Source organism: Paraphaeosphaeria sporulosa (assembly GCF_001642045.1).
Source record: "Paraphaeosphaeria sporulosa strain AP3s5-JAC2a unplaced genomic scaffold CC84scaffold_4, whole genome shotgun sequence".
NCBI lineage: Eukaryota > Fungi > Ascomycota > Dothideomycetes > Pleosporales > Didymosphaeriaceae > Paraphaeosphaeria > Paraphaeosphaeria sporulosa.
Window position 1 is genome coordinate 81,570 of NW_017253363.1, and position 22,720 is coordinate 104,289.

Genomic DNA, 22,720 nt, shown 5'->3' on the forward strand with positions numbered 1-22,720 from the left:
ATCAAACTTACACTTCTCTCGCGTCGAAGTCAGGGCAAGCCGCTTGGGAGTGGCGACGCGTTCGGGAGAACAGTCCCCTGCTTTAACGTGGACCGGTGCGGTAAGCTGGCGATCGGCCCCCCTTGCAGATGAGCGACGGGATGAACTCGAGTAATCCGGACCACGCAAGTACGCCTGGAAGTCTCTTCAATCAAGGGGTCTCAGATCGCATAATGAGCTTGTCGTGCGTAGAGAAACAAGCGGGCAAGCCTGCGCACTGGGTAGGGCATTACCGGTAGTCAAACGAGTCCGGTTGGGCGCGTTAGCCGGTGGGGGCGGGGTTGACCCGACCCAATGCAAGGAAATGTGTCCTAGCGTCTTAATTTTGAAAGCTTGTGTAGTATGATCGAGTCCCTGTGCAACTGATCGCAAATATACGTGTCGCAAAAAAGCGTGTCCTCTTTTGTGCGAACAAAACATCCTTGGTCGTGATCGAACTTGGCGATCGCCGTGGGCCGTAATACTTTTAAGAACAATGCTGGGTTCCCCGGCATCTATCTTTATCGAACAAGCTTATTTTCTCTTCGAAGTAGTCCTGCACGACATGATGCGTTGGATACGGGCAATTTCTTTGATACATTTTGCTGTCCGATGCCTAGTAATGAGCATCTAAACGTGTTTGCGCCAAACTACCAACACAATAGAGCAGTTCTAAATCATATAGAGAAGTCTACTATTTTGCCATAGTGCGTCCAAAAAAACTGATATCTATGCATGTAATGAAACAAATACAACCTTTTCCACCCTTCAGAACGCCAAAAGCTTATCCTCACCCGCCGCATTAGTTCCTCAGACTCTATGTACCTTTGGCTACCCTCCAGAGCGCTCAGTAACCTTTCATCCAAACTGCTGGCTTTTGCACACTGATGACATTGTTCCTGAGTGTGCCCGTGTAATCGTGCACTTTGACATCTCGCAATTCTGCCAGGACGTCCATGTTGAGGCCTTCCTGGTTGACAGACACGATGATACCGTCAAATGTGCTGAGGTATTCGACGTGCCAGTTCGCTTCAGTGTTCATCTTTGGTACATCATTGTAGAGATCCGTTCCGACCAAAGGGTCCGCAAACTCGACGTGGCAGTTGTACTCGCTCTTCAACGTGCGGATGATTGCAGCTCCCGGGGAGTTACTCATAACTTTCTGGCCACGCTTGAACCCGACTCCAACAACGAGAAGACGGAGATGGCTTGGTTCCGCAATGGGCTGATGTGGAGAGTATGGTTCCTGTAGCAAAGATTGCACGAAGCGGTGGGCGACGTCGGCGGGTCGTTGCCACGACATCGTGGTAGCATGCTCAAGCAGAGGCATCGAGCAATTTGACAGTAGGTAGTATGGGTTGACAGGAATACAGTGGCCGCCAATTCCAGGGCCAGGCTTGAATGGAAGGTACCCAAACGGCTTAGAAGCAGCTGCATTGCTGACTTCGAACGCATCGATACCAATGGAAGCACAGGCGTCCGCCATCTCGTTGGCGTATGCTGCGCAAACCATGCGTTGGCAATTCTCGTACAGCTTGGTCATCTCTGCCACTTCGGGCGAGGAGACGGGAAGAAGCTTGTGGAAGACGCGGCCATAGAGGGTAGAGATGGAGTCGAGAGATGCGGCGTCCATGCCGGAGACAATCTTGGGAATGTCTTCGAACGCCGGGAACGTGCGACCAGGGTCGACTCGCTGGTAGATATTAGAATACTTGTCACGGTCTTAGCGGGGTCACCTCATCACTCACCTCTGGCGACATGCCAACCTTCAAGTTCTTGGACGCCATGAGAGGCGCAACCAGCTCGCGGGTCATGCCGACAGCAACGGAGCTCTCGACTACGATAGTAGACCCAGGCCTGACATGCTTTTCCACGGTAGCAATGGCACTGCGTAAGTATGCTGTGTCGATGCTCTTGTCATCTTTGAGAATGGTTGGTACCGATATGAGGACATGGCTGGCCTCGCTGATATCCCTCGCGTTAGATGTGAATTGGATCGGGAGACCAGTGAGCTGCTTTGAGACCTCCGCCAGTCTCCTTTCACTGAGATCGAAAGCAATGACATTGTAGTGTCGTGCAAATGCCTCAACGAGATGTGTACCAACATAGCCAACTCCGATGACAGCAACGATGGACTGAGGCTCTGTGGCGACAAGGTCTTTTTTTTGAACGGTTTCCATTGGGTCGTCAATCACCCATACTAGGGATCCATTCTCCTCCTCAGGGGGAGGTGTGAGCGGGAGAGCCGCGGTGGTGATTGTCACCTCGGGTTTCTTGTCCGCGGGGAAGAACTTGTTGGCGAACATACTATCTGTGAATGTAACGGCCATGGAAACGATACCAACGACTGTAAGATACTAGGATGAGTTGGGGCTGGCGGAGAAAAATGATGTAGTAGAAAAAGAAAGAATAGGGTGATCGCAATCTTTCCTTAGATGGGACAAAGTTCAATTCTATGATTGAGAAGATTAGGGCATGAGATGTGCAAAAGGCTTGCTGATGAAACGAAAGACTTCACTGGGCGACTTTATACCCTGGACTCGCTCACGTCACGATATTCCAGCCTCAATACGTTCGCCTCCGCGTTCCAGCTCCTCTCATTGTTTTCATGGCGTCAAGTCTGGCGAGGTCTCGGTGTCCCCGCCGTTTTGTGCATTGTTCCAGCTTTGCTCAATGTTGCTGTAGCGTCAAATCTCGCGCAGTCTCAGTTCCTATGGCGAGACCACGATCCCGTGAGCCATTTCCGTTCTGGATGTAAGGTACCACAGGACAGGCCGTGGGCGGCAGCGTCGAGCACTGAGCAGTATCGTGGCTTGCATATCCAGCGTGTCCACAACGTGATGGCTTGCGTTGCTTCCAGCTCTGGCTGAAGGAGTGATGTGGCTCAAGGATGAGGTGCTTCAACTGATCGACAGCGTGGCTCGCCATCGGAGGCTCCATGCATGATAGGGTCCTTAGGAAATAGGCGAAAGCGTCGATATCTCATCCCTACTCGCTTCCGGCTGCCATCTCGGACAGCAAAACGATACGGACAGGTACTGAACCAAGTATTGCCAAGCAATAGATCAGTCGAACCAGAAGTGCGTATTCCGCATTGGGTGTACTTGGCGTAGACCCCTGGGCCTCTTCCCGTATCCAGGCGTCTGGAACATGAATTTCACTTTCGGAAGTCAAGAGTATTCGGCATAGAACAACAGTGGAAGAAGTGATGAGGTTGAGCAGGAGTAGACAGAAGCAGGCATACGCATCGTCTCGTTCAACAGCACATCATTCTAGATCTAGGCACTCCATGACGACATCTTCATCTCAAACCATGATTGAGAAGGGTCTTTCACTGATCTCCCCATATTATACGCGAAAGTTGTTTCCAGCGCCCACTATGCTTTTCCGGGTCATCAGTTTGGCCTGACATAGTTAAAGGCACTCTTGAGCAAGTAATGAATAGCTTTGCGAAGTCTGGCTAAATTTGACGATATTGTTTGACTGTGCCGTAAGTGACCTCCTTGGCATGTCTTGAGCGCGAAGGCTGAAGTCGCAATTGTACCGAGCAACGGGAATCACGAAATCAGCATTGCGAATCTAGACTATCAAAGTACACTGCACCTGGTACAAAAGAGTCTGACCAAGCTAGTAGTATGCCTTCAACGGACCGGTGAACTTTGTTTTCGACATGTTAGCTGCAGACGCTTGCTGTACCAAGGTCACTTCAGGGTCTGCGGCGACTTGGCAAAACGGAGGTGGGCGAATTGGAGCGGCCTCGCAACGGCATCAGCCGCTCGAGGGGCGGCATTGTTCAAGCGGACGTGTCCGACTGTGGATTACTGCAGTGGCACCTGCAGAGCACGTGTCCGCCTGAGTCCTACTGTTGGCAAGCCACTGCTTTGGTTAGCGAGCAGATCACGCACAGGTACCGGTACGTCTTACCGCCGCTATGAAGAATCCACGCTTAGCGCCAGCCATCCGCATAATCGCTTGCCGCCAGCCCTAGGAACGTCCCTCCCGCTTTCGCTTGCCAAGTCGCAATCAATTTTCGCTGCAGTCTTATTATAGACAGAATTGGAGCAGCATAACCTTTCGACCAGGGCATACGCATGCAGAGCAATGGCCCTTTCGCTGTCCCGGTTGTCGGTATCTGAGGGAACCTGGAAACACATCTTATACTGGCACATCATAGCAGATCGTCGCAGAAAACTTCGCATGGCGATGCTTGTTGGGGCACCGACACCAGGGTCAGTGCGAAAGCCCAATTGCTGCCAAGTGCGTGCTGTTCCGAAGAGTATGTCGTGATCCCCACTAGGTAAACCTTGGTCAATTTGTATGACGCTCACCTGAAAATGTTAGTCATGTATTTGTGAGCCCCGTGCCGTGGGGTCGCAAGTATACAAGGGGTAAGCGATAATAAGACTACAGCTGGAGGCTAATTCGCCCCATCCTCGCCGTCTCGGCCCCAAAGCGGTTGTAAAAAGGCTATCCGGGCCCCACGGCACCAGCGGGAGCGTGCCGCGCCACAGGCCGAGCTAAAGTAATATAGGAACACTTGTGAGCAAAGGAACGTTTTAGCTCGCCGTGCGCCCCTTGCTCTTTACCCGATTGGGACAGCGTACGATCGCCAAGGAACACTAGGGAAAAGAGTGTTGATCCGCCCGAAGCACCCGAGCACAACGTGCTGGTCTGGATGCCAAGATGAAGGCGCACAACCGTGAAAGCCAAGTTCTCGTATACGGCGCCGTGACTCTCCGTTGGATCTCACTTCGCTACGACTCTGACTATTTCGCTAGGTGAAATTTCTTCATGCGAAGATGGCGACGCCGAACTTCTCAGCCGAGCGCATAGAGCCTAGATGTTCAGCTTTAGCGACAGATCGCGACTCAGCGGGCATCTTGTGCAGATGCAAGTATTGTGTGGCTGCTTCAGGAGTGCTGAGCTGTTCAACATGGGTCCACAGCGCTCCCGTGAGGTCTGGGTCTCTCATTCTCTTGCAATAGATGCCTAGGTGCTCAAGAGCCCTGCATTCTGGATATTCCTTCTTGAAGATCTTCCTGTACGCGGTTTTAATATCTTTATTCACGTCCCACCTCAGTACACTCGTTAGAGCTCGCTTTGTCTTTCGTCAGGACCCAATCACTGGCTAGCTTCAAGATGTCTTCACACAAGCCCGCTAGCTCTCTTGCCTCGAGCCTTCCTTCCTTGCCAGAAGACGCTCATCTGCGCCCAGGGAGTATCAATGCTGAGAGTGATACCGCTTCTGCCAGTGGAAACCCATTCGAGAGTCTTTACCATCGGAGTACCCTCTCTTTCGCTACAACACTTCCCGGGACCCCTCAGAATGAGGTCGACAATGAAAAAACCGACTCTTTGCTCTGGGAAAAGAAAATTTCAGTTGTTGGGGAAGCACCAGTTGTGAGCCATCAAGAGAGGGTGAAGCAACTGGGTGACCTCAACACCATGGTCGACGAGAAGCCAGAATTCTCTGACCCTGATGGTTTGAAGGTGCGCCGCGCCCAAAGACTCATGAAGCTCCGCAAATTTGCCTTTCAGTGCACCATCTTCGGTATCAAGTAAGCTTGCCACATGCCCGTGTCTTGACAATGCAGCTTATTAATATGCGACAGTGGCTTTCTACTCTTCGGCTCCTGGTGGTTCAAAGGTTATCACTACGTTTTCCTACCGTTCATCACCTACGGTGTCGCTTTAAACTTCACTGTCGTTATTACGTTGCTCATGTGGCTTGCCTTCCGTTGGTTTCGCCCTGAGAAGTACGACCCTGCTCCGGAGACCCCAGAATCCCTCATGCTCATCATCCCTTGCTACAACGAAAACGAAGAGGAATTGCGGAAATCGCTCGATTCCCTCGTTGAGCAAAAGGGCATCGAACAACACAAGCAGTGCGTTTTCATCATTTGCGATGGCCGAGCACGTGGGCCAGGTATGGACCAGACCACCGGCGAATGTCTCCTCGACACGATTCTGACCGAAAAAACCTCGCGCATTCACATGAACAACGCCTACATGTCCTGGGACAAGGAACCGATGGATGCAATTATACAAAGAGGGACATACCGGGGGCTGCCCTACATGTGTATCGTAAAGATGACAAACAAGGGCAAGCGTGACGGCCTCATTCTACTCCGATCCTTCGCATACAAGTTCAACCAGCGCGAACATCGACCGACTACTGTGATTTCGAACGCGATGTTCGGAGAGATGTGCTCATTTGTTCTTGACGATTGCGAGATCGACAAATTTGACCAGATTGTTGGCATGGACGCAGACACCGTTTTCGACCCCTGGTGTATCTACTACCTCATCATAGAATCGAGGCATCCAAAGTGCTACGGCGTCTGCGGCGTGGTTTGGGTCGATTTCAAGGATGGTCCTTGGAACCCGTGGCGGCTAATGCAAAACGCCTCCTACACCATAAGCCAGGGACTTCCTCGCTTACATCAGTCGATCGTTACCCACAAAGTCTCTTGTCTTCCTGGTTGCTGCCAGATCCTCAAGGTCTGTGAGGAAAACAATGGCGATCATATCCTACGAACGCTGTTCGGATACTGCCCCAGCCCCACCGATGGTATGCTTAAGCACCTACGAGGCGCGTATAGTGAGGATCGCAACCACGTTTGTCACGTTCTCACTGCGTCACCTCACGTTCAAACGCGACAATCCATCCGCTCGGTTGCGTGGACTGACGTGCCAACTTCCTTATCCGTCTTCATGTCGCAACGCAAGCGCTGGTCTATGGGCGCCACGGTAAACGACTTCCGCCTCATAACCGCAAGAGGAACCCAATGGTTTGAGCGCCTTCGTGCTTTCTCGAATGTGCAGACATGGTTCTGCAACATATTCATCATGGGCTCGATCGCTGGACTAATACATGCCGCTCAACGTAAGTAGCATCACTGATCAATATCTCTTGCGGAAGCACTAACAACAAACAGACGTTCCCTGGTATGTCACGGTTGGCTTCCTCGGCGGTGTGATCGTGCCGTACATGTACATGCTCACACTCGTTTTCTGGATGCCCAAGACTCGTCAAGCGAAGTGCCAATTCTTGGTAGGCGTTGTCATCTACTTCTTCTCCGGACCGTTCCTCACCATCTTCGTGTTGTTCTACACCATGTGGCATCTGGATGCTTTTTCTTGGGGAAAGACCCGCCAAGTTGTTTCAGAGGACACTGACACTACGAACGGAGAGTCGGTCACCGAGAAGTCTTCGCGACCGGACACGCTCAACGATGAGGAAGCCACCATTGGTATTGGTCGTGCTGCTTAATTCACATTGTAGCCATATTTAGACCCTCAGTTTCCTTTTCGATTTTTATAAAGATCCTCGGCGTTGTTTTTTGTACCATGATACCAATAATTGCTAATCTTGTGCTGAATCATCGATATCTTCAGAACTTCTATTGTTGCTCAGTTGTGTACAGCGAGAACTAGATGCATATTTTGTGCTTTTATTGAGCACAATGGCGTGATTTTGTAAAACGCACAGGCCGCAACGAGACGGCGACCTGGTGTGTCCCGTCCCGCACAGTCTTCATCCACAGTCGTGGCCCTTCCACGAGGGCCCAGGGCCTTGTCAGCTGGACCTTGGCCAGTGGCCCAGTCAGCTGGACACGTGGAATCGTGGGGAACCGACCCTGTTGGTGGCTTTTTGCATGAAGTCTATTATGTGCACAGTTAACTTTGACGCGATCTGCGAGTCGAACATGGGTCTCGACCCCTACGGCGCGTACATCTGTCCTCTTTCGCTTATTTTTCTGCACTGCGGCTGTATGATCTAGTGATTCTGCGCTGTGTTCGGAACCTAGGCACCCACATTCAGCTGGAAGTCGAGAATACGTTGTACGCCTTCGCTCAGCCCGACGTCTATGCGCTTTGGCTTTTGCACAGCGAAGATTGCATTTAAGGAAACTGTGGGCTCCCATGGCGATCAATCTGCAGTGATCTGATTTTTAGCCTGAACACGACATAGGTCTGTCTATCACCTCGTTTGAACCAGAGCACTGGGATCTTGTCCATCCTTGGCATCTTCAAATCCAGCTGCAGCAATGGGCCCAAAGTTGGGCGGTGTGACCTACGCCTTGGCTGCACTTGCTGTACTGTTCCCCTTCGCGTCACCTGTTCCCTTCGGACTGCAAATCTACCAATGTACCAAACCTGGTGTCATTGCTCCAGGCTTCGATGATGGCCCATGGATTTACTCTGAAGATATTCTGGATCGGTAAGTAAAAGCTCGGGCCTCTACTATCTTCCTGGCACCCTAACAGTGAGCTCAGGATGCAGGCGACCGGTTTTATCGCCACTTGGTTCATCAATGGAGCGAACAAGGGGAACATCTACGATTACAACTCCACCTTGCGAAGAATGGTCAACATGGGTCACCAGATTGGATCACATACGTGAGTTGCGAAACACTTCTTTATTGACAACACTAAAAGCTTGATTAGATGGAGCCACAAGGATCTTGCAACTCTGACCGTGGATGGGATCAAGCAGCAGATGATATTATTGGAAGAAGCCATGGTGAATATCTTAGGGTATTTCCCTTACTACATGCGGCCCCCTTTCCTCTCGGTCAATGCGCAAGCACTCTCGGTATTGAAAGAGCTTCAATACCACGTTATCATCGGGGACCTGAACACCAAGGATTGGGAGTATCAAACTCAAGCTGGCATTGAAATAGCCAAGAAACTGTTCGTCGACGGCCTTGATATGGGTTACACGATCGTTGAAAGCCATGAACAAGAGGTCTGGTCTCAAGGTGTTCTCATTGACTACATGATAAAGATTGTCAAAGACAGAGGGCTAAAGAGTAAGTACTATAGCCCCAAAGCGCACTAGGCGCACATACTCACTACTGTCAGCTGTGACCGTCGCCGAATGTCTACAAGACACGCAAGTATACCGGACCTTCCGCGATCCCAATGCGGTACGTATTCGCGAGCAACATGAACGCAACGTGAGCTGACCGGTGCCCAGACGCAAACTATGGAGCCACAACCGACTGTGACCTACTCCCTCAACGGAAGGTGCGGAAACATCAACGCTGGTGGAAACCTGGGATGGACCTGTCCTCCGAACGGTGGCAGATGCTGCAGCAAGTATGGTAACTGTGGAAGCGGTGCAGACTATTGTGGCGCAAATGTCTGCCAGCCTGCTTTCGGCATATGCGATGCCCCCACGTCCACGTACCGCGACGAATTGTCCCAGAGCAATACTGCAACTACTGTACCTGCTCGAACCGTTGCAAACACCGAGTCTGCGAAAGCAACAGCGACTCCGCTTGGCCCGGGAAGCACCACACCTGACGGCACATGTGGTACCCAAGGCAGTGGCAAAGATAAGGGCTACATTTGCAAGGCTGGCGCATGCTGCAGCAAGTACGGGAACTGTGGCACGACATTCGACTACTGTGCTGCTCCGGTATGCCAAATTGCCTTTGGGAGATGCGACCCTGCCCCCGGACGTGGAAGTGTGACACCCGACGGTACTTGCGGAGATTTCAGCAAGGGCAACAACAACGGCTACGTCTGCAAGAATGGAGCGTGCTGCAGCAAGTACGGCAACTGTGGTACGACAAACGACTACTGCGCAGCTAGTTCGGGCTGTCAACCAGCGTTCGGCTCTTGCATCGGGGTTGTCTCATCTCCATCAGGCTTAAGCACCGTGGGGTCGTCGAGTGACCTTGTATCTTCCTTCCAGAGCTCTGTTACAGAAACCATTATAGCGGCATCTTCAACCTTGGTAGCACCACCAACTAGCTCGGACGCCGTCCTTGCAAGCTCGCAAGTCACTCCGGTCATCTCTACAAGTGACTGGATTAGCGCTTCTGTGGACGTTTCATCTAGCAACTCTGTCGATGCTTCAGCTACCAGCTCGGTCGTCGTTTCACTCGGCGATTCGGTCCCAAACAGTGATTCTGTCACGACGTCTTCAAGCGCTTCTTTCACACAATCACCACTCGCGATCTCTACTCCCTTGAGTGACCCTAGGGCCTCCATGGCTTCGAGTGATTCTACGAGCTCTTCTTTATCAAGCGACTTTGTCAGCTCTTCTATCTCCAATGAGTCTTCGAGCGCGAGTGTGTTGAGCACTTCTCCGAGCTCCGCAGTGTCCAGTGATTCTTCTGTAAGCTCCACGCCATCGAGCGATTCACTGATCTCCATTGTTTCAGGCGAGTCACTCAGCGCCACAGTGTTGAGCCAGTCATCGAGCTCCATGGTTGAGAGTGACTCGCCAATTTCGACAGTATCGAGCGACCCAATAAACTTTATCGCTTCCACTAATACGCCATCGAGCGAGTCTCCGAATTCCACGGTTTCGAGTGACTTGACTAGCTCTACCGTTTACAGCGATTCCTCGAATTCTACTGTATCAAACAAGTCTCTGAGTACCACTCTGTCGAGTAAGTCTTCAAGCTTGTCTGACTAAGCAGCTCTACGAGCTCTTCCATTCCGAGTGACGCAACGCTTTGAGTGGTTTGGAGGTGCTGTTTGTACTTGCTCGAGATACGTTCGTGTGACGGAGGGCAAATTGGTTATCTCGGTGATATGGTTCGATCTCTATGACTAATGGTAATGAAAATAAGAATGAGGATGATGGTCACGAAATTTAGAATGAGGATGACAGTCACAAGTGGTAGTAATGCAATCATTATTCCATTTCCTTGACCTACATATTCACACTATACCAGGCATCAAGTACCTCCAGCGAAGCGTGCAGGTACAGTCCTTAGTATCAGTAGGACCCAAGTCTCGGGAGAATGTTTGGCCCTGATAAGATTAGCCCGTTTGTTATATGCAATGGTCTATAAAGGACTGGTAGCCACAGTGGCTACCATATCATGATCGAGTCATTTCCACCTATCTGCTGACAACTATCCTGTTGGCAGGATTGCCAGCTATGCCCAGGATCTCATTCTCGCTTGCGCCATCGCTAGACCAGGTGCTCCTGCCATCCCCGCCATGTGCCCAAGTGCTCCTGCCAGCCACAGTATCCAGTTCGTGCACGGGACCGAATGGCCTGTATGGAGGCGAGCGACCTGGTCCACCTAGTACTCGAGGGCCCGGGTTTGAGTGGGGATACGACGAACCTTGGGTACCGGGGTGGGAAACGTGTCGGAATAGAGGGTGAAGAGTCGCGATATTACCAAGGATCATTCCGGGTCTGGGCTCTGCATATCCCCAGGTGATGAAGATCCTGCACATGAAATAACCTCATTCGGCTGCACAGCGCTCCAAACAACAAATCGCGAAGTCTCGATTTCCAACTGCCGATGTCCCGATGTCACAATCGTGACACAACAAGTGTGTTGTGTCCCCGGTACCATACAAGCTTTGTAGTCACTGAAAAGGCTTCGTACACAGTTCGATGTACAGAGAGAGCGAGCACATCCCTCTTTTTTGCAAAGACGAATGCATTTTGGCTGTAAAAATTACTCTTCACCGAGAATGTGGTGCATTTGCAGCCACTAACGCGGTCTGGATGTGCATAAAAGCAGTCCATTCACAGATCCCATATGAGGAGGCATACCTGCCGCCTGGACCATGAGTAGTTCGACCCCGGAATCAATGCTCGATTGTTTTCTTTGCGGAAGGGCACCCTGCGGTGTAGCCGCTAGGAAACGATAACTTTCTGAAGTCGGGGAAATAGGTTTGGTATCTTCGTACGTTTCAATTTGTATTGTACGGAACATATGAGTCGATCAAATGAAAGATCTTCCAGACTGTCTACAAAGACAGTATCATGGTGGGCGTCCTACGCCGCCGTGTGGTCAGTGTCGTTTGCCATTAGCGCTATCGATGTAGAGCACAGAAAAACCCAGATAGGTACTCATCGCTCAATAATCAAATAGCAACCTGAGTTTCGCAGCTAGCGTACAGCAGCTTAACTTCATCGTGAACGCCAGTCGCAATTTTGCTTATCGAGAATAGCTTACCTTGTCCAATGTCGCCCGGATGTCAACATCCTTTTTGGAGAAAGCTGCTCTAGCATCGTTCTCAGCTCCCAAATCAAGTTGATGTCATCTTTTGGAGATGCGTTCATCCCATATCTCAGGGACGCGATACATCGGTGGCGGGTTGATAATCACCTGCAGACGTCACGAGATCCGCTCTTGCGCCATGAGTAGTGCTTTGTACGAAGTACGCATCGCACAATGGCACCATCCCGGTTCACTAAATGGATCAATATCGACAGGTTGGATGTACCCACTGTCTCGTGAAATGGGCTGGCGTGTGTAGGTGCTTACGTTAAGACGTAGGTGTTCCTCAGCTGTGCTCGGCCGCCTAGAGCGGTGGCGTAAGGTATCTTGATGCCAATACCCTCAGGGACGGTGGGAGACCCAAGCCCTACCTCCAGCTCCAGGGCCAGTGCTGAAACACGTGAGCACTAGTTGCAGGGAACCAAGCCGAATACCGACCATTCGTCGATTGGCGGCATTGCAACCAATCAGAGCTCTTCTCAGAGAACGCAGATACACTCATTTTGATAATGCATCTTGCGTTGCTTGACACTTCTTTACGTCGCTGCTGCTCTCCCACGTTGGTGGCATGAAGACTCGAGTCGTCGATGCCTAGAATTTTCGCCTACGTCATGACTGAGCCTCATCGGCTCTTAGCGCACATGTGCGGCGCGCGCGTCCGCGTCGTTCCATGATACAAGTATCGCGCAAGCACAGAGCATACCCACACGGGATACTCGACAGCATAGATGGGTAGGATAAAAAGCCCACGCAAAGCGGTCATCATCGGTGCTGGCGTTGGCGGTGTGGCCACTGCAGCTCGCCTCGCAGCCGCAGGATGGAAAGTCACCGTGATAGAGAAGAACGACTTCACAGGCGGACGGTGCAGCCTTATCAGGGAGGATGGCTATGTTCGTTGGCGGCTCGGGCTACTTTTGAATGATTGCTGACGTACGACCAGAGGTTCGACCAGGGCCCCAGCTTGCTACTACTACCGCATTTGTTTCATGAGACGTTCCATGACTTAGGGACTTCAATGAAAGAGGAGGGAGTACACCTTGTCAAGTGCGAGCCGAATTACAACATTCATTTTCATGATGGAACCGCCTTCAAAATGTCCACAGATCTTGCTACCATGAAGGAAGAGATCGAACGCTTCGAAGGCAAAGATGGCTTTGAGCGGTACATGTCTTTTGTTCAAGAGTCTCATCGTCACTATGAACTATCAGTCACGCATGTTCTTCGCAAGAATTTCTTCTCAATCTTCAGCATGATGCGTCCCAGCTTTCTGAGGCATCTGCTTGCGTTGCATCCGTTCGAAAGCATCTACGGTCGGGCAAGCAAGTATTTCTGGACTGAGAGGCTGAGAAGGGTTTTCACTTTCGCAAGCATGTACATGGGCATGAGCCCCTTTGATGCACCGGGTACATATTCTTTGCTTCAGTACACGGAATTAGCAGAAGGTATTTGGTACCCCATCGGCGGTTTCCATAAGGTGCGCATATCGTCCAATACCAGGCAATCGCTCGCTGATAATCCAGGTCGTCGATGCACTCGTCAAGTTGGGCGAACGAAGAGGAGTGAAATACCAGCTTAACACCTTGGTGTCACACATACAAGTTCAGGACTGTTCGAAAGGTCCCACGGCGACGGGTGTAGTCTTGGCCAACGGCGAGGTTCTCGAAGCTGACAGAGTGATATGCAACGCCGACCTAATTTACTCTTATAACAATCTTCTTCCCCCAACAAGTTACGCTACTTCCTTATCGAAACGCGAAGCATCCTGCTCAAGTATCTCTTTCTACTGGGCGCTTGATAAGCAATTCCTCGAGCTATCGGCGCATAACATCTTCTTGGCGGAGGACTACAAAGAAAGCTTCGACAGCATATTCAAGAAACATCTGATTCCGGAACAACCGAGCTTCTATGTAAACGTACCTTCACGTGTTGACCCAACTGCAGCGCCAAAAGGCTGCGATGCGGTTGTTGTTCTGGTGCCTGTCGGCCATCTCATGGAATCATCGTACGGGTCACACAAAGGCATGGCGGGAACAAGTGGCGAGAAGCAAGACTGGGACGCCATGGTCACCATCGCGCGGGAGACTATACTTAAGACGATCGAATCGCGCCTGAAGATATCGCTTAGCGATCACATCGTTTACGAGTCTGTCAACACGCCGCCATCCTGGAAAGAGACGTTCAATCTCGACCGCGGAGCCATACTCGGCCTCAGCCATTCATTCTTCAACGTCCTGTGCTTCAGACCGAAGACAAGTCACCCCAAGATTCGTCACTTGAACTTCGTGGGTGCCAGTACACATCCTGGAACCGGAGTGCCTATCGTCCTAGCTGGAGCGAAGATTGTGAGCGAGCAGATCCTGAACGAATCGCATGGTAGCAAGGTGCCCTGGGTTGAAAACGGCGCCGCGATAGCGAAGAACTGTGACAGTCCGTTAGATCAAGCACAATGGATGCCAGTGCTGAATTGGCTTCACTGGGTAGCGATCCTTGTTATTGCTTTTCTTGCATCAGTACTTGGCCCATTCTCAGGTGGTTGGAACTGGAAAGAGGCGAAATTTGGGGGCGATTGGTGATATTTCCTTCTATGGCAGCACACACACATCAAACTATAGATAATCTCTAAACCTATGTTGCCTCAAATCTGCAAAACCAAACATTTGGTCCGTTACGTAGCCGAAGCCCACGCAAGCCCCGAAATTGAGCTAATCAGCCGCATCTTTATCGCTATGCATTTGAACATTGCATGCCGTTGCGATTTGGTGTGCCCAACGTGTCATGTTCGCAGGAGCTTCGCTCTAGGGTTGCGCAACAGCTTTTTCAGGACTAAAGTGCGCTGGAGGCAAGTCTTCCTCATCGAGCGTTGCGTCTTGGTCAAACGAGCCCCGGACAGCCGCAGTGCTACGCACACTGTCGTAGTAATTGTCTGCTCTCTGAAACTTTTGCCAGTTAGAACAGGACTCTAGGTATTCTACGCTGGTGTGTGTGAGAAGCTGTCCTTCGTTGACCCCAAATTCTTTGCCGTCCCACTTGTCCTTCCCATGCGAGTAATTTGGCTGCCCGGGTAAGGGAGACCGATCGTTTTTTTTTTTGTCCCAGCGTAAGAATTAACTTCGGAAGGCATGACCAATACCATTTGTATGGGATGAACTCCAGCTGCCGTTGTTTGTTCTCTACCAGCAGCTGCTCTATCTCTTCCGCGGCCCCTGGGGGCCACCACCACTTCATGTTGAATACGCTTCCTGGCGAATCAGTTTGCGTTACCAAGGCGCGCCACGGAGGAACCTGGCTATTCAGAATGTGGATTTTGTAGCGAAGAGCTTTCCATCCCTGTTCAGGTTTTGGGAGTTGTGCGACAAAGGCCTGCCAATCTTCTTGGTGCTCGACAGTCCATTCCCTGCCTCGAATCAGCCAGTGTATATTGCTCTCGACATCGACAATTACCATTCAGAACGATTGCTGGGGCATGAGAGAATTCGTGCATGAGGTGTCTCTCTAGGACGGCGTATGGGGAAGGTTCGGATAATGTAGAGGCACATGATCGTCGGTCGTGGTGATGTTACGTTGCCGCGCAATCAGCGAGAGCGAAGATACAAGAAGGGGACATCTCTTGTGCGATCAGTCAGACAGGTAGTTCACTCGAAAAAGGACAAATTCGACTTTGAGGGTAAGTTTTTGAATCGCTCAACACTGGCAGCATAGTTCGGAACTTGTCTTTATTTGTAACGGCTTCTACGTCGCTTGAATGGGGGAGAACAGGATTCTCGTCCAGAAAGGGCCGGCGTGAGAGTTTCTCTGTTGACGGCGCTGCCGTAGGAAATGTTTCCGCAATCTGGATGGCATTCGTAAAACATCGTCGCATTGCGCATTGGTGGAGTCATTACACCCACGGTGCTTTGTCTACACCGGCAACGTAGTCATGCCCAACCGGCCGCCACATCAACCACCCATTCAGGTTATCAGATGCCAATTCCTTCCATTTTTCGCTCGGATACGGCACATTCAAAGACGGGTCTGCTGGAATCATCTCGATGCAGCCCAATCCACACTTCTCGTAGGCCCCGCGAGCGGTTATGAGCGAACTTATCGCTGTTTCAATACCCAGCTCGTCAGCCTTATCGAGGCCCCAACGGATCAGCAGCCGCCCCACACCTCGACTCCGATGTTCGGTATGCACCGTGATCGAATGAAGGTCTGCGCGAGCGTCAGCACGATACCCATCACACGGGCGGTTTTAGCTCACCCATATGCGGCCTCGTAACTCTCTTTCCAATGAAGTCCCACAAGCCGTTGATGAACCGCTCGGCAAACTCACGCTCTTCCGAGCCTTCAGGATGCCATGTAGCCACTGTGCGCTCGCCATAGGGATCTGGCTTGTCGTTCACATACCACTGCGCGAACCCAACGATGAGATCGGTCTCGCAATCAACAGCTTTTAGCATGAACAATTTTGAGTCCTGCTCTCGAAGTCTTTTGGTGGAGCGTTCCTTGCTCCATGTGATGGCTTCAGCGCGTGTGGGCAAAACGGGGCGGAAATGCTTGAGCTGCGGATTGTAGGGCTGCTGCCATGCGTCGAAAACCATGGGTGAGATCTCAGCGAAGTCGGCCTCGTCCGTGATGACAGAAATCGTGATGGACATCTTCCGCGACAGGCATCAACCGTTGATGAAAGTGAATGGCACAATCAACAGCAGCCTTCCTAAATGTGTCCTAAAGATAATCTGGACCAAAGTCATCATGTAGTGAATCCAGCAGGACAATGCGAGTAAGACGTGCGACCCCGCTTTCGTCGCACTGGTGTATTTGGAAGCTACGGCGCGTTAAGCGACAAGTACCGTTGAGGCAGGTCCCAGCACGGGCTGACTGCCCACTTTCCTAATGAGGTGTTGGGGCTGGACATGTGGGGTAATGAACTTGGAGAGGACTGAACGCATGCTCACGTGCGTCTGTCGGATAAGAATTCATGTCAGCACTTCAGAGCCAAAAGTAGCCAAAGCTACGTTTGCGACAACATTGTTCTACAAAAAACATGCTTGAAGCGAGCTCAAATCTCACGTCCGTCATAAATGAGTTATTTTGCGTCTGTTCCCAGTCCACGGATCAGGTGCGGGCAGGCCCGTCAACGAACCCGTCCGTGTAACACTTAGAGCGCGCACACAGTCTTGTCATCGATGAGCCATTGCAAAGTCTACTGAACATATCTGAGACAGACATTCTTGGCTAATGGTCGGAATAAACACTTGGCCTTTGGAAATAAACATGATCTTTTAACGTCGCAGACCTGAACTCATTCAAACCGAGGACACCCGCAACTTATCTGATTCAAGATCGACAAGAAGAGCACTCCTCTATGACTCATAACCATCAAGCACTGTCGTCAAGTTTTCTGTATCATCGACTGCTTGCGCATTGAAAATAGAGGTTCGGTGGTCTATTTCTAAGCTATTCTACCGCCGAAACCGTGGTCTCGAAACGCACAAGAAGAATTCACCTTCCTCTAGGCTTCCTCTCGAGATACGCAGCGGAATACATGTACATATTCGCTTCCGCATTGGTGCATGATCGAACAGGCGAGCCTTTATCAGATTGGGATTGTCTGCTACATTTCTGTCGTGGAATCAAGAACAAGCTAGAGTCGCTTCCTGCTTGTTTTATTATCTCTCTAGTCCAATTCCACTGGGAAGACCGCTTTCCATCCTGCCCGCTACAGGTTGTGTACGCGGTAGACTAATGGGGCCAGAGCAGCCTGAGCATCGCGATTCCGCGCATCATGTGGGAGAGGTACGCACACTTACTGCCGAACTGGATCCCTTGCTTCATATCACCTCTCTTCCGGATTTTTACGGATAAGCTCGTCATCCAAACATGCAATAGGAGCACCGACATGACCACCCATGCTTGCATTCACCTAAGTTCTATTTCGGCCGATTTGTGAAGTTCTGGCAGTTGATGGCGATAGCCTCTGCACCTGTAGTGCCATTGCTACCCCCAGACCTTCGAAGTACGTGGTACGGAATAGTGATTGTTAATTTTTAAAATTTCTAATTTTTTTGCCCACGCTGATTTACGACTCCTGAGGCTACACTGATGAGCCATTTTGGGCGAAGCGGGGTATACCACCATCAAGTCGAACTTTTTTCAACGCCAAGCGGGTCGAGCTCAATTGTAATTTCGGGAAGAGCGATGGTGCTCGGATTGACAGGTTCGTCTGGGAGAGTGACACCAGGTTCAGAAATTTGAAAACTTGATAGGAGAGCTTGGAGGAGGACATCAAGGTTGCGGAACCCATAAATGTCTTTAAACAAAGTCCCGAAACACGACTATGGCATGGGGACTTTAAAATAATGAATACTGATGTTATCTGTGCAAGCCAAACAAGACACACTCGATTGCATCAGCTATTAGACCGCCTTCTCGCCCGTGCTGTATTCATCCATCTTGTCTTCATGTGAAAAAGTCGGCAGTGCTGGGAAGTAGAGGCCAAGCGCAGAGAAAATTACGAAACTCGAAAAGAAGCCATAAAGATATCCCAAGCTGTACAAATGATCTGCGCCTTTCGATATTGGAAGAGAGTTGTTCATCTGCGTTTTGATCAGTCTGATTCCATAGAGCACACGAATTTGTACTCATACCCGCAAAGCGAATCCAGGGATCAGTGGCACCGACCCGACCAGCCAAGCCGCAACAGCTCGCCAGTTGGTTCCCCATTTGTTATACCGATACTTTCCTTCAGGAATGTACATGTCATCGACATCGTATGTCTGTCGGTGCACAACGTAGTAGTCGGCCAAGAGCACGCCAGTGATGGGAGCGAGCTAGTTTATGTCAGCAGTCGAGTTTCGTAGATGTGGACATGGGGAAAGAGTTTACCCAGATGATGTATCCATCCATGAAGTTGAGCAAGGCGGACGCTGAGGCGAGGATATTCCAAGGGGTCAAAGCCCAGGCGCCAACGAAGGCGATTATGTATGAGCCGCGGCGGAGATTGACGTACTGTAGGTTGTGAGCTTCAACCCGTGAACGACACTTTGTTCAATTTGCATACCGAAGGGAACATGGCATTTAGGTCGTTCGAGGCGGAAATGCAATTCGCGCTGATGTTTGCTCCAAGCTGGGCCAGTACGAAAGAAAGCGAAACGAATGCGGCTGCGGCTCTAGCACCGGAGCTCCCGCTCCAATACGACATGATCGTAAGGGGATCCCAGATCGATGCTCCGTAGAGGTCGGAAGCAGCTCCTGCGATGATAATACCCATGAATGACATGAGCATGAACGATAGCGGAACAGCGAGGATCTGCGCGTAGACCATTCGTGTCGAACGTGCGTACCGAGCGAAGTCGTTGATGTTCACGGCCATAGTTCCATAGTTTCCGAGCATTGACTGTCTAAATTTAGCAGTAATTTCCACTACCTGACGTTGTCTTACATTCAGAGCACCTAAGAAAGCCCAAGAGTATTCCGAGCCTCGTAGAGAGGTTCCCTGGAGAAACAGCGTTGTATGGAGACCTCCGTTAGACTGCTGGCAGGCCCAACCAAGAAGTGCAAAGACGCCAGGCAAGCATACGATCGTCTTGATATCAAAGAACCACTTCAAATACCGAGGGTGAATATAGTGGAACGGAAGAGTGATCAGGAAGTACACCAAGTAGGACGTCATCATCTGTGTGGTGATGTTCGCAGATTCTGGTAGTCCATTCGGTACGTTCCGGAAAGATGGCCAGATAGCAAGGATAACGGCGTTCACGCAGAGCGCTCCGTTATACGTGTTGATACCATACCAGAAAAAGCCGACCAGCATGCGAATGAACACTGCCACGAAGGAGGCAAAGAAGCCGAAGCTCGTGCGACTTTGAATGGTGTATGGTATATGGTATTTCGCTCCAATGATAGCATTGGCGGTGATGGCGAGCGACACCAAGAAGTGACCAAGGAAGATAATGCCGATGGTCTCGCGCCAGGAGAAACCGAGGGTCATGATACTGGAACCTAATCGAAGGTTCCCGGGAGCGACAGCATCACAAAGCCAGTAGGTCACAACTGTATTGGGTCAGACTTTCCTGATTTATTAGGGAAACAATGCACGCACAGTGATGTGATCTCCACGTCTGCTTTTCTGGAGGAACAGGGTCTAAGTCTGGAGAGAATTAGCTCGCGCTGCTCAGCCCCTGGATGTTTCTCATACCAACGTTACTCCACCTTCCATGCACACTCTGAACTTCCGACTGATCAAGCTTGATCCAAGTGTCGAGCCGGCGCCACAGGGACATTTCTGACTTAACTGATATGGCCTGTCCTCCGGATAACTCATGCGTAGCAGCGCGTGGGCCAGTCTTGTCGAAACATGTCGTGGTTCTGTTGATCTCCATCACTGCATTCCTTTTTTTATTCTTTCACAAATGTTGTTCTTCAAGACATTTTCAGTCATTATATATACATCGAGTCCTTGTTGTAGTCCATTCTACCCTATCAGGGCCCCACCAAATCTTGCCCCTCTATCGGTATTAGCGCCCCGCTAGCGATGGATACCAACCTGGGGTTTCCAGCCCGGCCGAGATAGTACATAGATAGGCTATTTCTCGGTGGCACAGGAAGACCTCACCCGGTACGCGTTGATAACGAAGGTCAGGGATGTGTCTACGTCCTCGGGGGAGCTGAATCTTCATATCCTACTCCATCGACAGTTCCCGAAGCGATTCTTGCAAATCAGAGCCCGGCTAAAGTCATCATCAGGTCTCAAGGGAAACGCGATCATCAATGTCAGAGACATCCTATACAGCATCAGGATACCATGCGCTCGAGAAGAAAAAACGTCTATCGCAGCGACAACCGCTGGCATGCGTTGCATGTACGAAAAGCAAAGTGCGTTGCGATAAGCACATTCCTTGCGCGCGTTGCTTCCGAAGAAATACTCCATGCGAGCGGGAGACGGTAGAGCTCTCTAGAAGGAGGCGACGGAAGTCGGCTTTTGGTTCCAGAGCGACAGATGAAGAATGGTCTCTCCTAGGGAAATGTTCCATCCCGGCCGAGGTACCGGATGGAATGCCATTCTTGCCCGAACTACGAGCCAACAGCGTGACATCTAGTTTACGAGAGAATCCTAATCCAAGCCATCGTGCTCCAAGTCTATCAGCTGCCAAAGTGCCACAGGATGTAGCCTCCGCTCAGGTCAAGTTCGAGGATCTTGCTACCTGTATCGAAGGACTGGCTTGGGGACGTCATCAGTGCCACAAGTATCCACATAGGAATTGCTTGCGCTTTGGAACTCAGCATGATACTTCAATGCGAGGTCCTCTAGCGGAGGATCTGCTTGAGAAGCTGCCGGATGTGGCGACAGCAAGACGGATGATCGAATTCCACGTCCGCCTTCTCAGTTGGTACCATAACGTTCTACACATTCCAACTTTTCTTGCTCAGTGCGAGACATTTTGGCGGTCTGCTTACATTGAGGACGGCCAGTGGCTGGCTATGTACTGTGCGGTCCTAAGCGCGTCTGCCTGGAGTATTCACAACTCCCCGGGTTGTCAGGACTGCTTCGATGTGCTCCACACGTGCCCTTCTCCTACCGAGCTTTTCAGTGTGGTCGGTAACATTCTCAACGTCGAAGACTTCATGAGCAGACATACAATCTTTTCTTTGCAAGCGATCTGTATCTCGGGAATGGTGGCAAATGTCTTAGGCAAAAGCGATCTACTGATTACATGGTTGAACGCTAGCATCCGGATCGCACAGTGCCTTGGGTTGCATCGAATCGGAGACGAGACCTCTGGGGATACATGGAGCGAAGCTGTGGAAAAGGAAATTGGCCGTAGGGTGTGGTTGAAGTTGGTCGAACTGGACTACCACTCGATCCCTTACACCGGAACATATTCAATCAGCCTCAAGCACTGTTCCACCAAGCCGCCTGGGAACTGCAACGACGACTTCCAACCACAAAACGAAGCTATTCTCACGGCAAGCACATATACTTTGACACAGGCTAAGATGGCTGTCTTGATTCCTGCACTGCTCGACGGACCGAGCGCAGGCGACGATGTTGCTTCACGCTACGAACATGTCATCGCCATCGATCGCCAAATGCGACAGCTTGTCGCAGGGATTCCTACGCCACTCTTGAGACAGTCAAGTAGTGTTGCTTCGAATCCTGAGTGGCTTACTCTCGCCCGCCGAACATTAGCGATCGCTGCTGCGGATAAGGTGACTTCTAGTATTCTATTTCTATCTCCATTGCTGACAAAGTCAGATTATCATGATTCACCGAGCATTTTTACTGAAGAGCTTTCAATCTCCTGCATACCTCTTCACGAGGCAAACGTGTGTATCTGCCGCTAGGACGATATTACGGGAGCATGATGAGATCTCCAAGGCTGGCCCGGAGTGTCCGCCGATCTGGATTCATTCAGCATTCTGCGTTGCAGCTATCGTTGTAATCTGCTTGGAACTTTTATACTGCCACAGTACGATGTCAACAGAGCGGAAAGACAATTATGTGCAACTCATCCGAGGTGCGAGGCAGCGCTTGAATCTCTCCAACAACGATACAATGGCGCACAAAGGCGTGCACCTTGTTGATGCGATGTTAAATGAGGAACTGTACAATCCTCTGCAAACCGACACTGCGGATGGAACTGCCAATAGGCATAAGTTTACCCAGATTTTGCATCGCTTCATACAGCTAGACCGAAATGAGGAACCCTCAACGCATCCCCCGGAACCCATTTA

The 22,720-nt window shown here is 50.8% G+C and overlaps 7 protein-coding genes across 7 annotated transcripts; 4 read left to right on the forward strand and 3 right to left on the reverse strand.

Annotated features, from left to right (window-relative positions):
* Positions 1-648: 648 nt before the first annotated feature.
* On the reverse strand, positions 649-2,198 carry CC84DRAFT_1241138 (nucleotide sugar dehydrogenase; the record flags this gene model as incomplete). The annotated part of the gene is made up of 3 exons (XM_018184045.1): positions 649-668; positions 904-1,711; positions 1,767-2,198. The coding sequence occupies 3 exons, from the start codon at positions 2,196-2,198 to the stop codon at positions 649-651; spliced, it is 1,260 nt and encodes a 419-aa protein (XP_018036934.1).
* A 2,733-nt stretch (positions 2,199-4,931) lies between these two features.
* Positions 4,932-7,313, forward strand: CC84DRAFT_608924 (uncharacterized protein). Its single transcript, XM_018186870.1, has 3 exons — positions 4,932-5,576; positions 5,631-6,904; positions 6,957-7,313. The coding sequence occupies exons 1-3, from the start codon at positions 5,158-5,160 to the stop codon at positions 7,289-7,291; spliced, it is 2,028 nt and encodes a 675-aa protein (XP_018036935.1). The 5' UTR covers positions 4,932-5,157; the 3' UTR covers positions 7,292-7,313.
* Positions 7,314-8,132: 819 nt separating this feature from the next.
* CC84DRAFT_1075024 (glycoside hydrolase/deacetylase) lies at positions 8,133-9,651 on the forward strand (the record flags this gene model as incomplete). Its single annotated transcript, XM_018173705.1, has 5 exons — positions 8,133-8,242; positions 8,298-8,420; positions 8,469-8,833; positions 8,886-8,950; positions 9,280-9,651. Coding segments are annotated over 5 exons (1,035 nt in total), but the record flags the coding sequence as incomplete, so codon positions are not given.
* A 3,047-nt stretch (positions 9,652-12,698) lies between these two features.
* On the forward strand, positions 12,699-14,629 carry CC84DRAFT_1257886 (phytoene dehydrogenase). The gene is made up of 3 exons (XM_018184772.1): positions 12,699-12,894; positions 12,945-13,478; positions 13,525-14,629. The coding sequence occupies exons 1-3, from the start codon at positions 12,733-12,735 to the stop codon at positions 14,575-14,577; spliced, it is 1,749 nt and encodes a 582-aa protein (XP_018036937.1). The 5' UTR covers positions 12,699-12,732; the 3' UTR covers positions 14,578-14,629.
* Positions 14,630-15,881: 1,252 nt separating this feature from the next.
* CC84DRAFT_1257887 (uncharacterized protein) lies at positions 15,882-16,666 on the reverse strand (the record flags this gene model as incomplete). Its single annotated transcript, XM_018184773.1, has 2 exons — positions 16,245-16,666; positions 15,882-16,195 (listed from the first exon to the last, which is right to left on the reverse strand). The coding sequence occupies exons 1-2, from the start codon at positions 16,639-16,641 to the stop codon at positions 15,882-15,884; spliced, it is 711 nt and encodes a 236-aa protein (XP_018036938.1). The 5' UTR covers positions 16,642-16,666.
* A 1,736-nt stretch (positions 16,667-18,402) lies between these two features.
* CC84DRAFT_1185806 (NCS1 nucleoside transporter family) lies at positions 18,403-20,268 on the reverse strand (the record flags this gene model as incomplete). Its single annotated transcript, XM_018180823.1, has 7 exons — positions 18,403-18,582; positions 18,634-18,816; positions 18,872-18,994; positions 19,047-19,382; positions 19,428-20,038; positions 20,088-20,135; positions 20,184-20,268. 7 exons carry the CDS (start codon positions 20,266-20,268, stop codon positions 18,403-18,405), a joined length of 1,566 nt encoding a protein of 521 aa, XP_018036939.1.
* A 541-nt stretch (positions 20,269-20,809) lies between these two features.
* CC84DRAFT_1053897 (uncharacterized protein) lies at positions 20,810-22,589 on the forward strand (the record flags this gene model as incomplete). Its single annotated transcript, XM_018173515.1, has 2 exons — positions 20,810-22,195; positions 22,242-22,589. Coding segments are annotated over 2 exons (1,734 nt in total), but the record flags the coding sequence as incomplete, so codon positions are not given.
* Between the last annotated feature and the right edge of the window lie 131 nt (positions 22,590-22,720).

Excerpts from the sequence above, each read along its gene's own strand:
- CC84DRAFT_608924 (XM_018186870.1), top strand. The coding sequence starts at position 5,158 with ATGTCTTCACACAAGCCCGCTAGCTCTCTTGCCTCGAGCCTTCCTTCC. Across the intron at positions 5,577-5,630 it reads TGCACCATCTTCGGTATCAA|TGGCTTTCTACTCTTCGGCT; the intron begins GTAAGCTTGCCA and ends AATATGCGACAG. Across the intron at positions 6,905-6,956 it reads ACTAATACATGCCGCTCAAC|ACGTTCCCTGGTATGTCACG; the intron begins GTAAGTAGCATC and ends AACAACAAACAG.
- CC84DRAFT_1257886 (XM_018184772.1), top strand. The coding sequence starts at position 12,733 with ATGGGTAGGATAAAAAGCCCACGCAAAGCGGTCATCATCGGTGCTGGC. Across the intron at positions 12,895-12,944 it reads TTATCAGGGAGGATGGCTAT|AGGTTCGACCAGGGCCCCAG; the intron begins GTTCGTTGGCGG and ends ACGTACGACCAG. Across the intron at positions 13,479-13,524 it reads CCATCGGCGGTTTCCATAAG|GTCGTCGATGCACTCGTCAA; the intron begins GTGCGCATATCG and ends CTGATAATCCAG.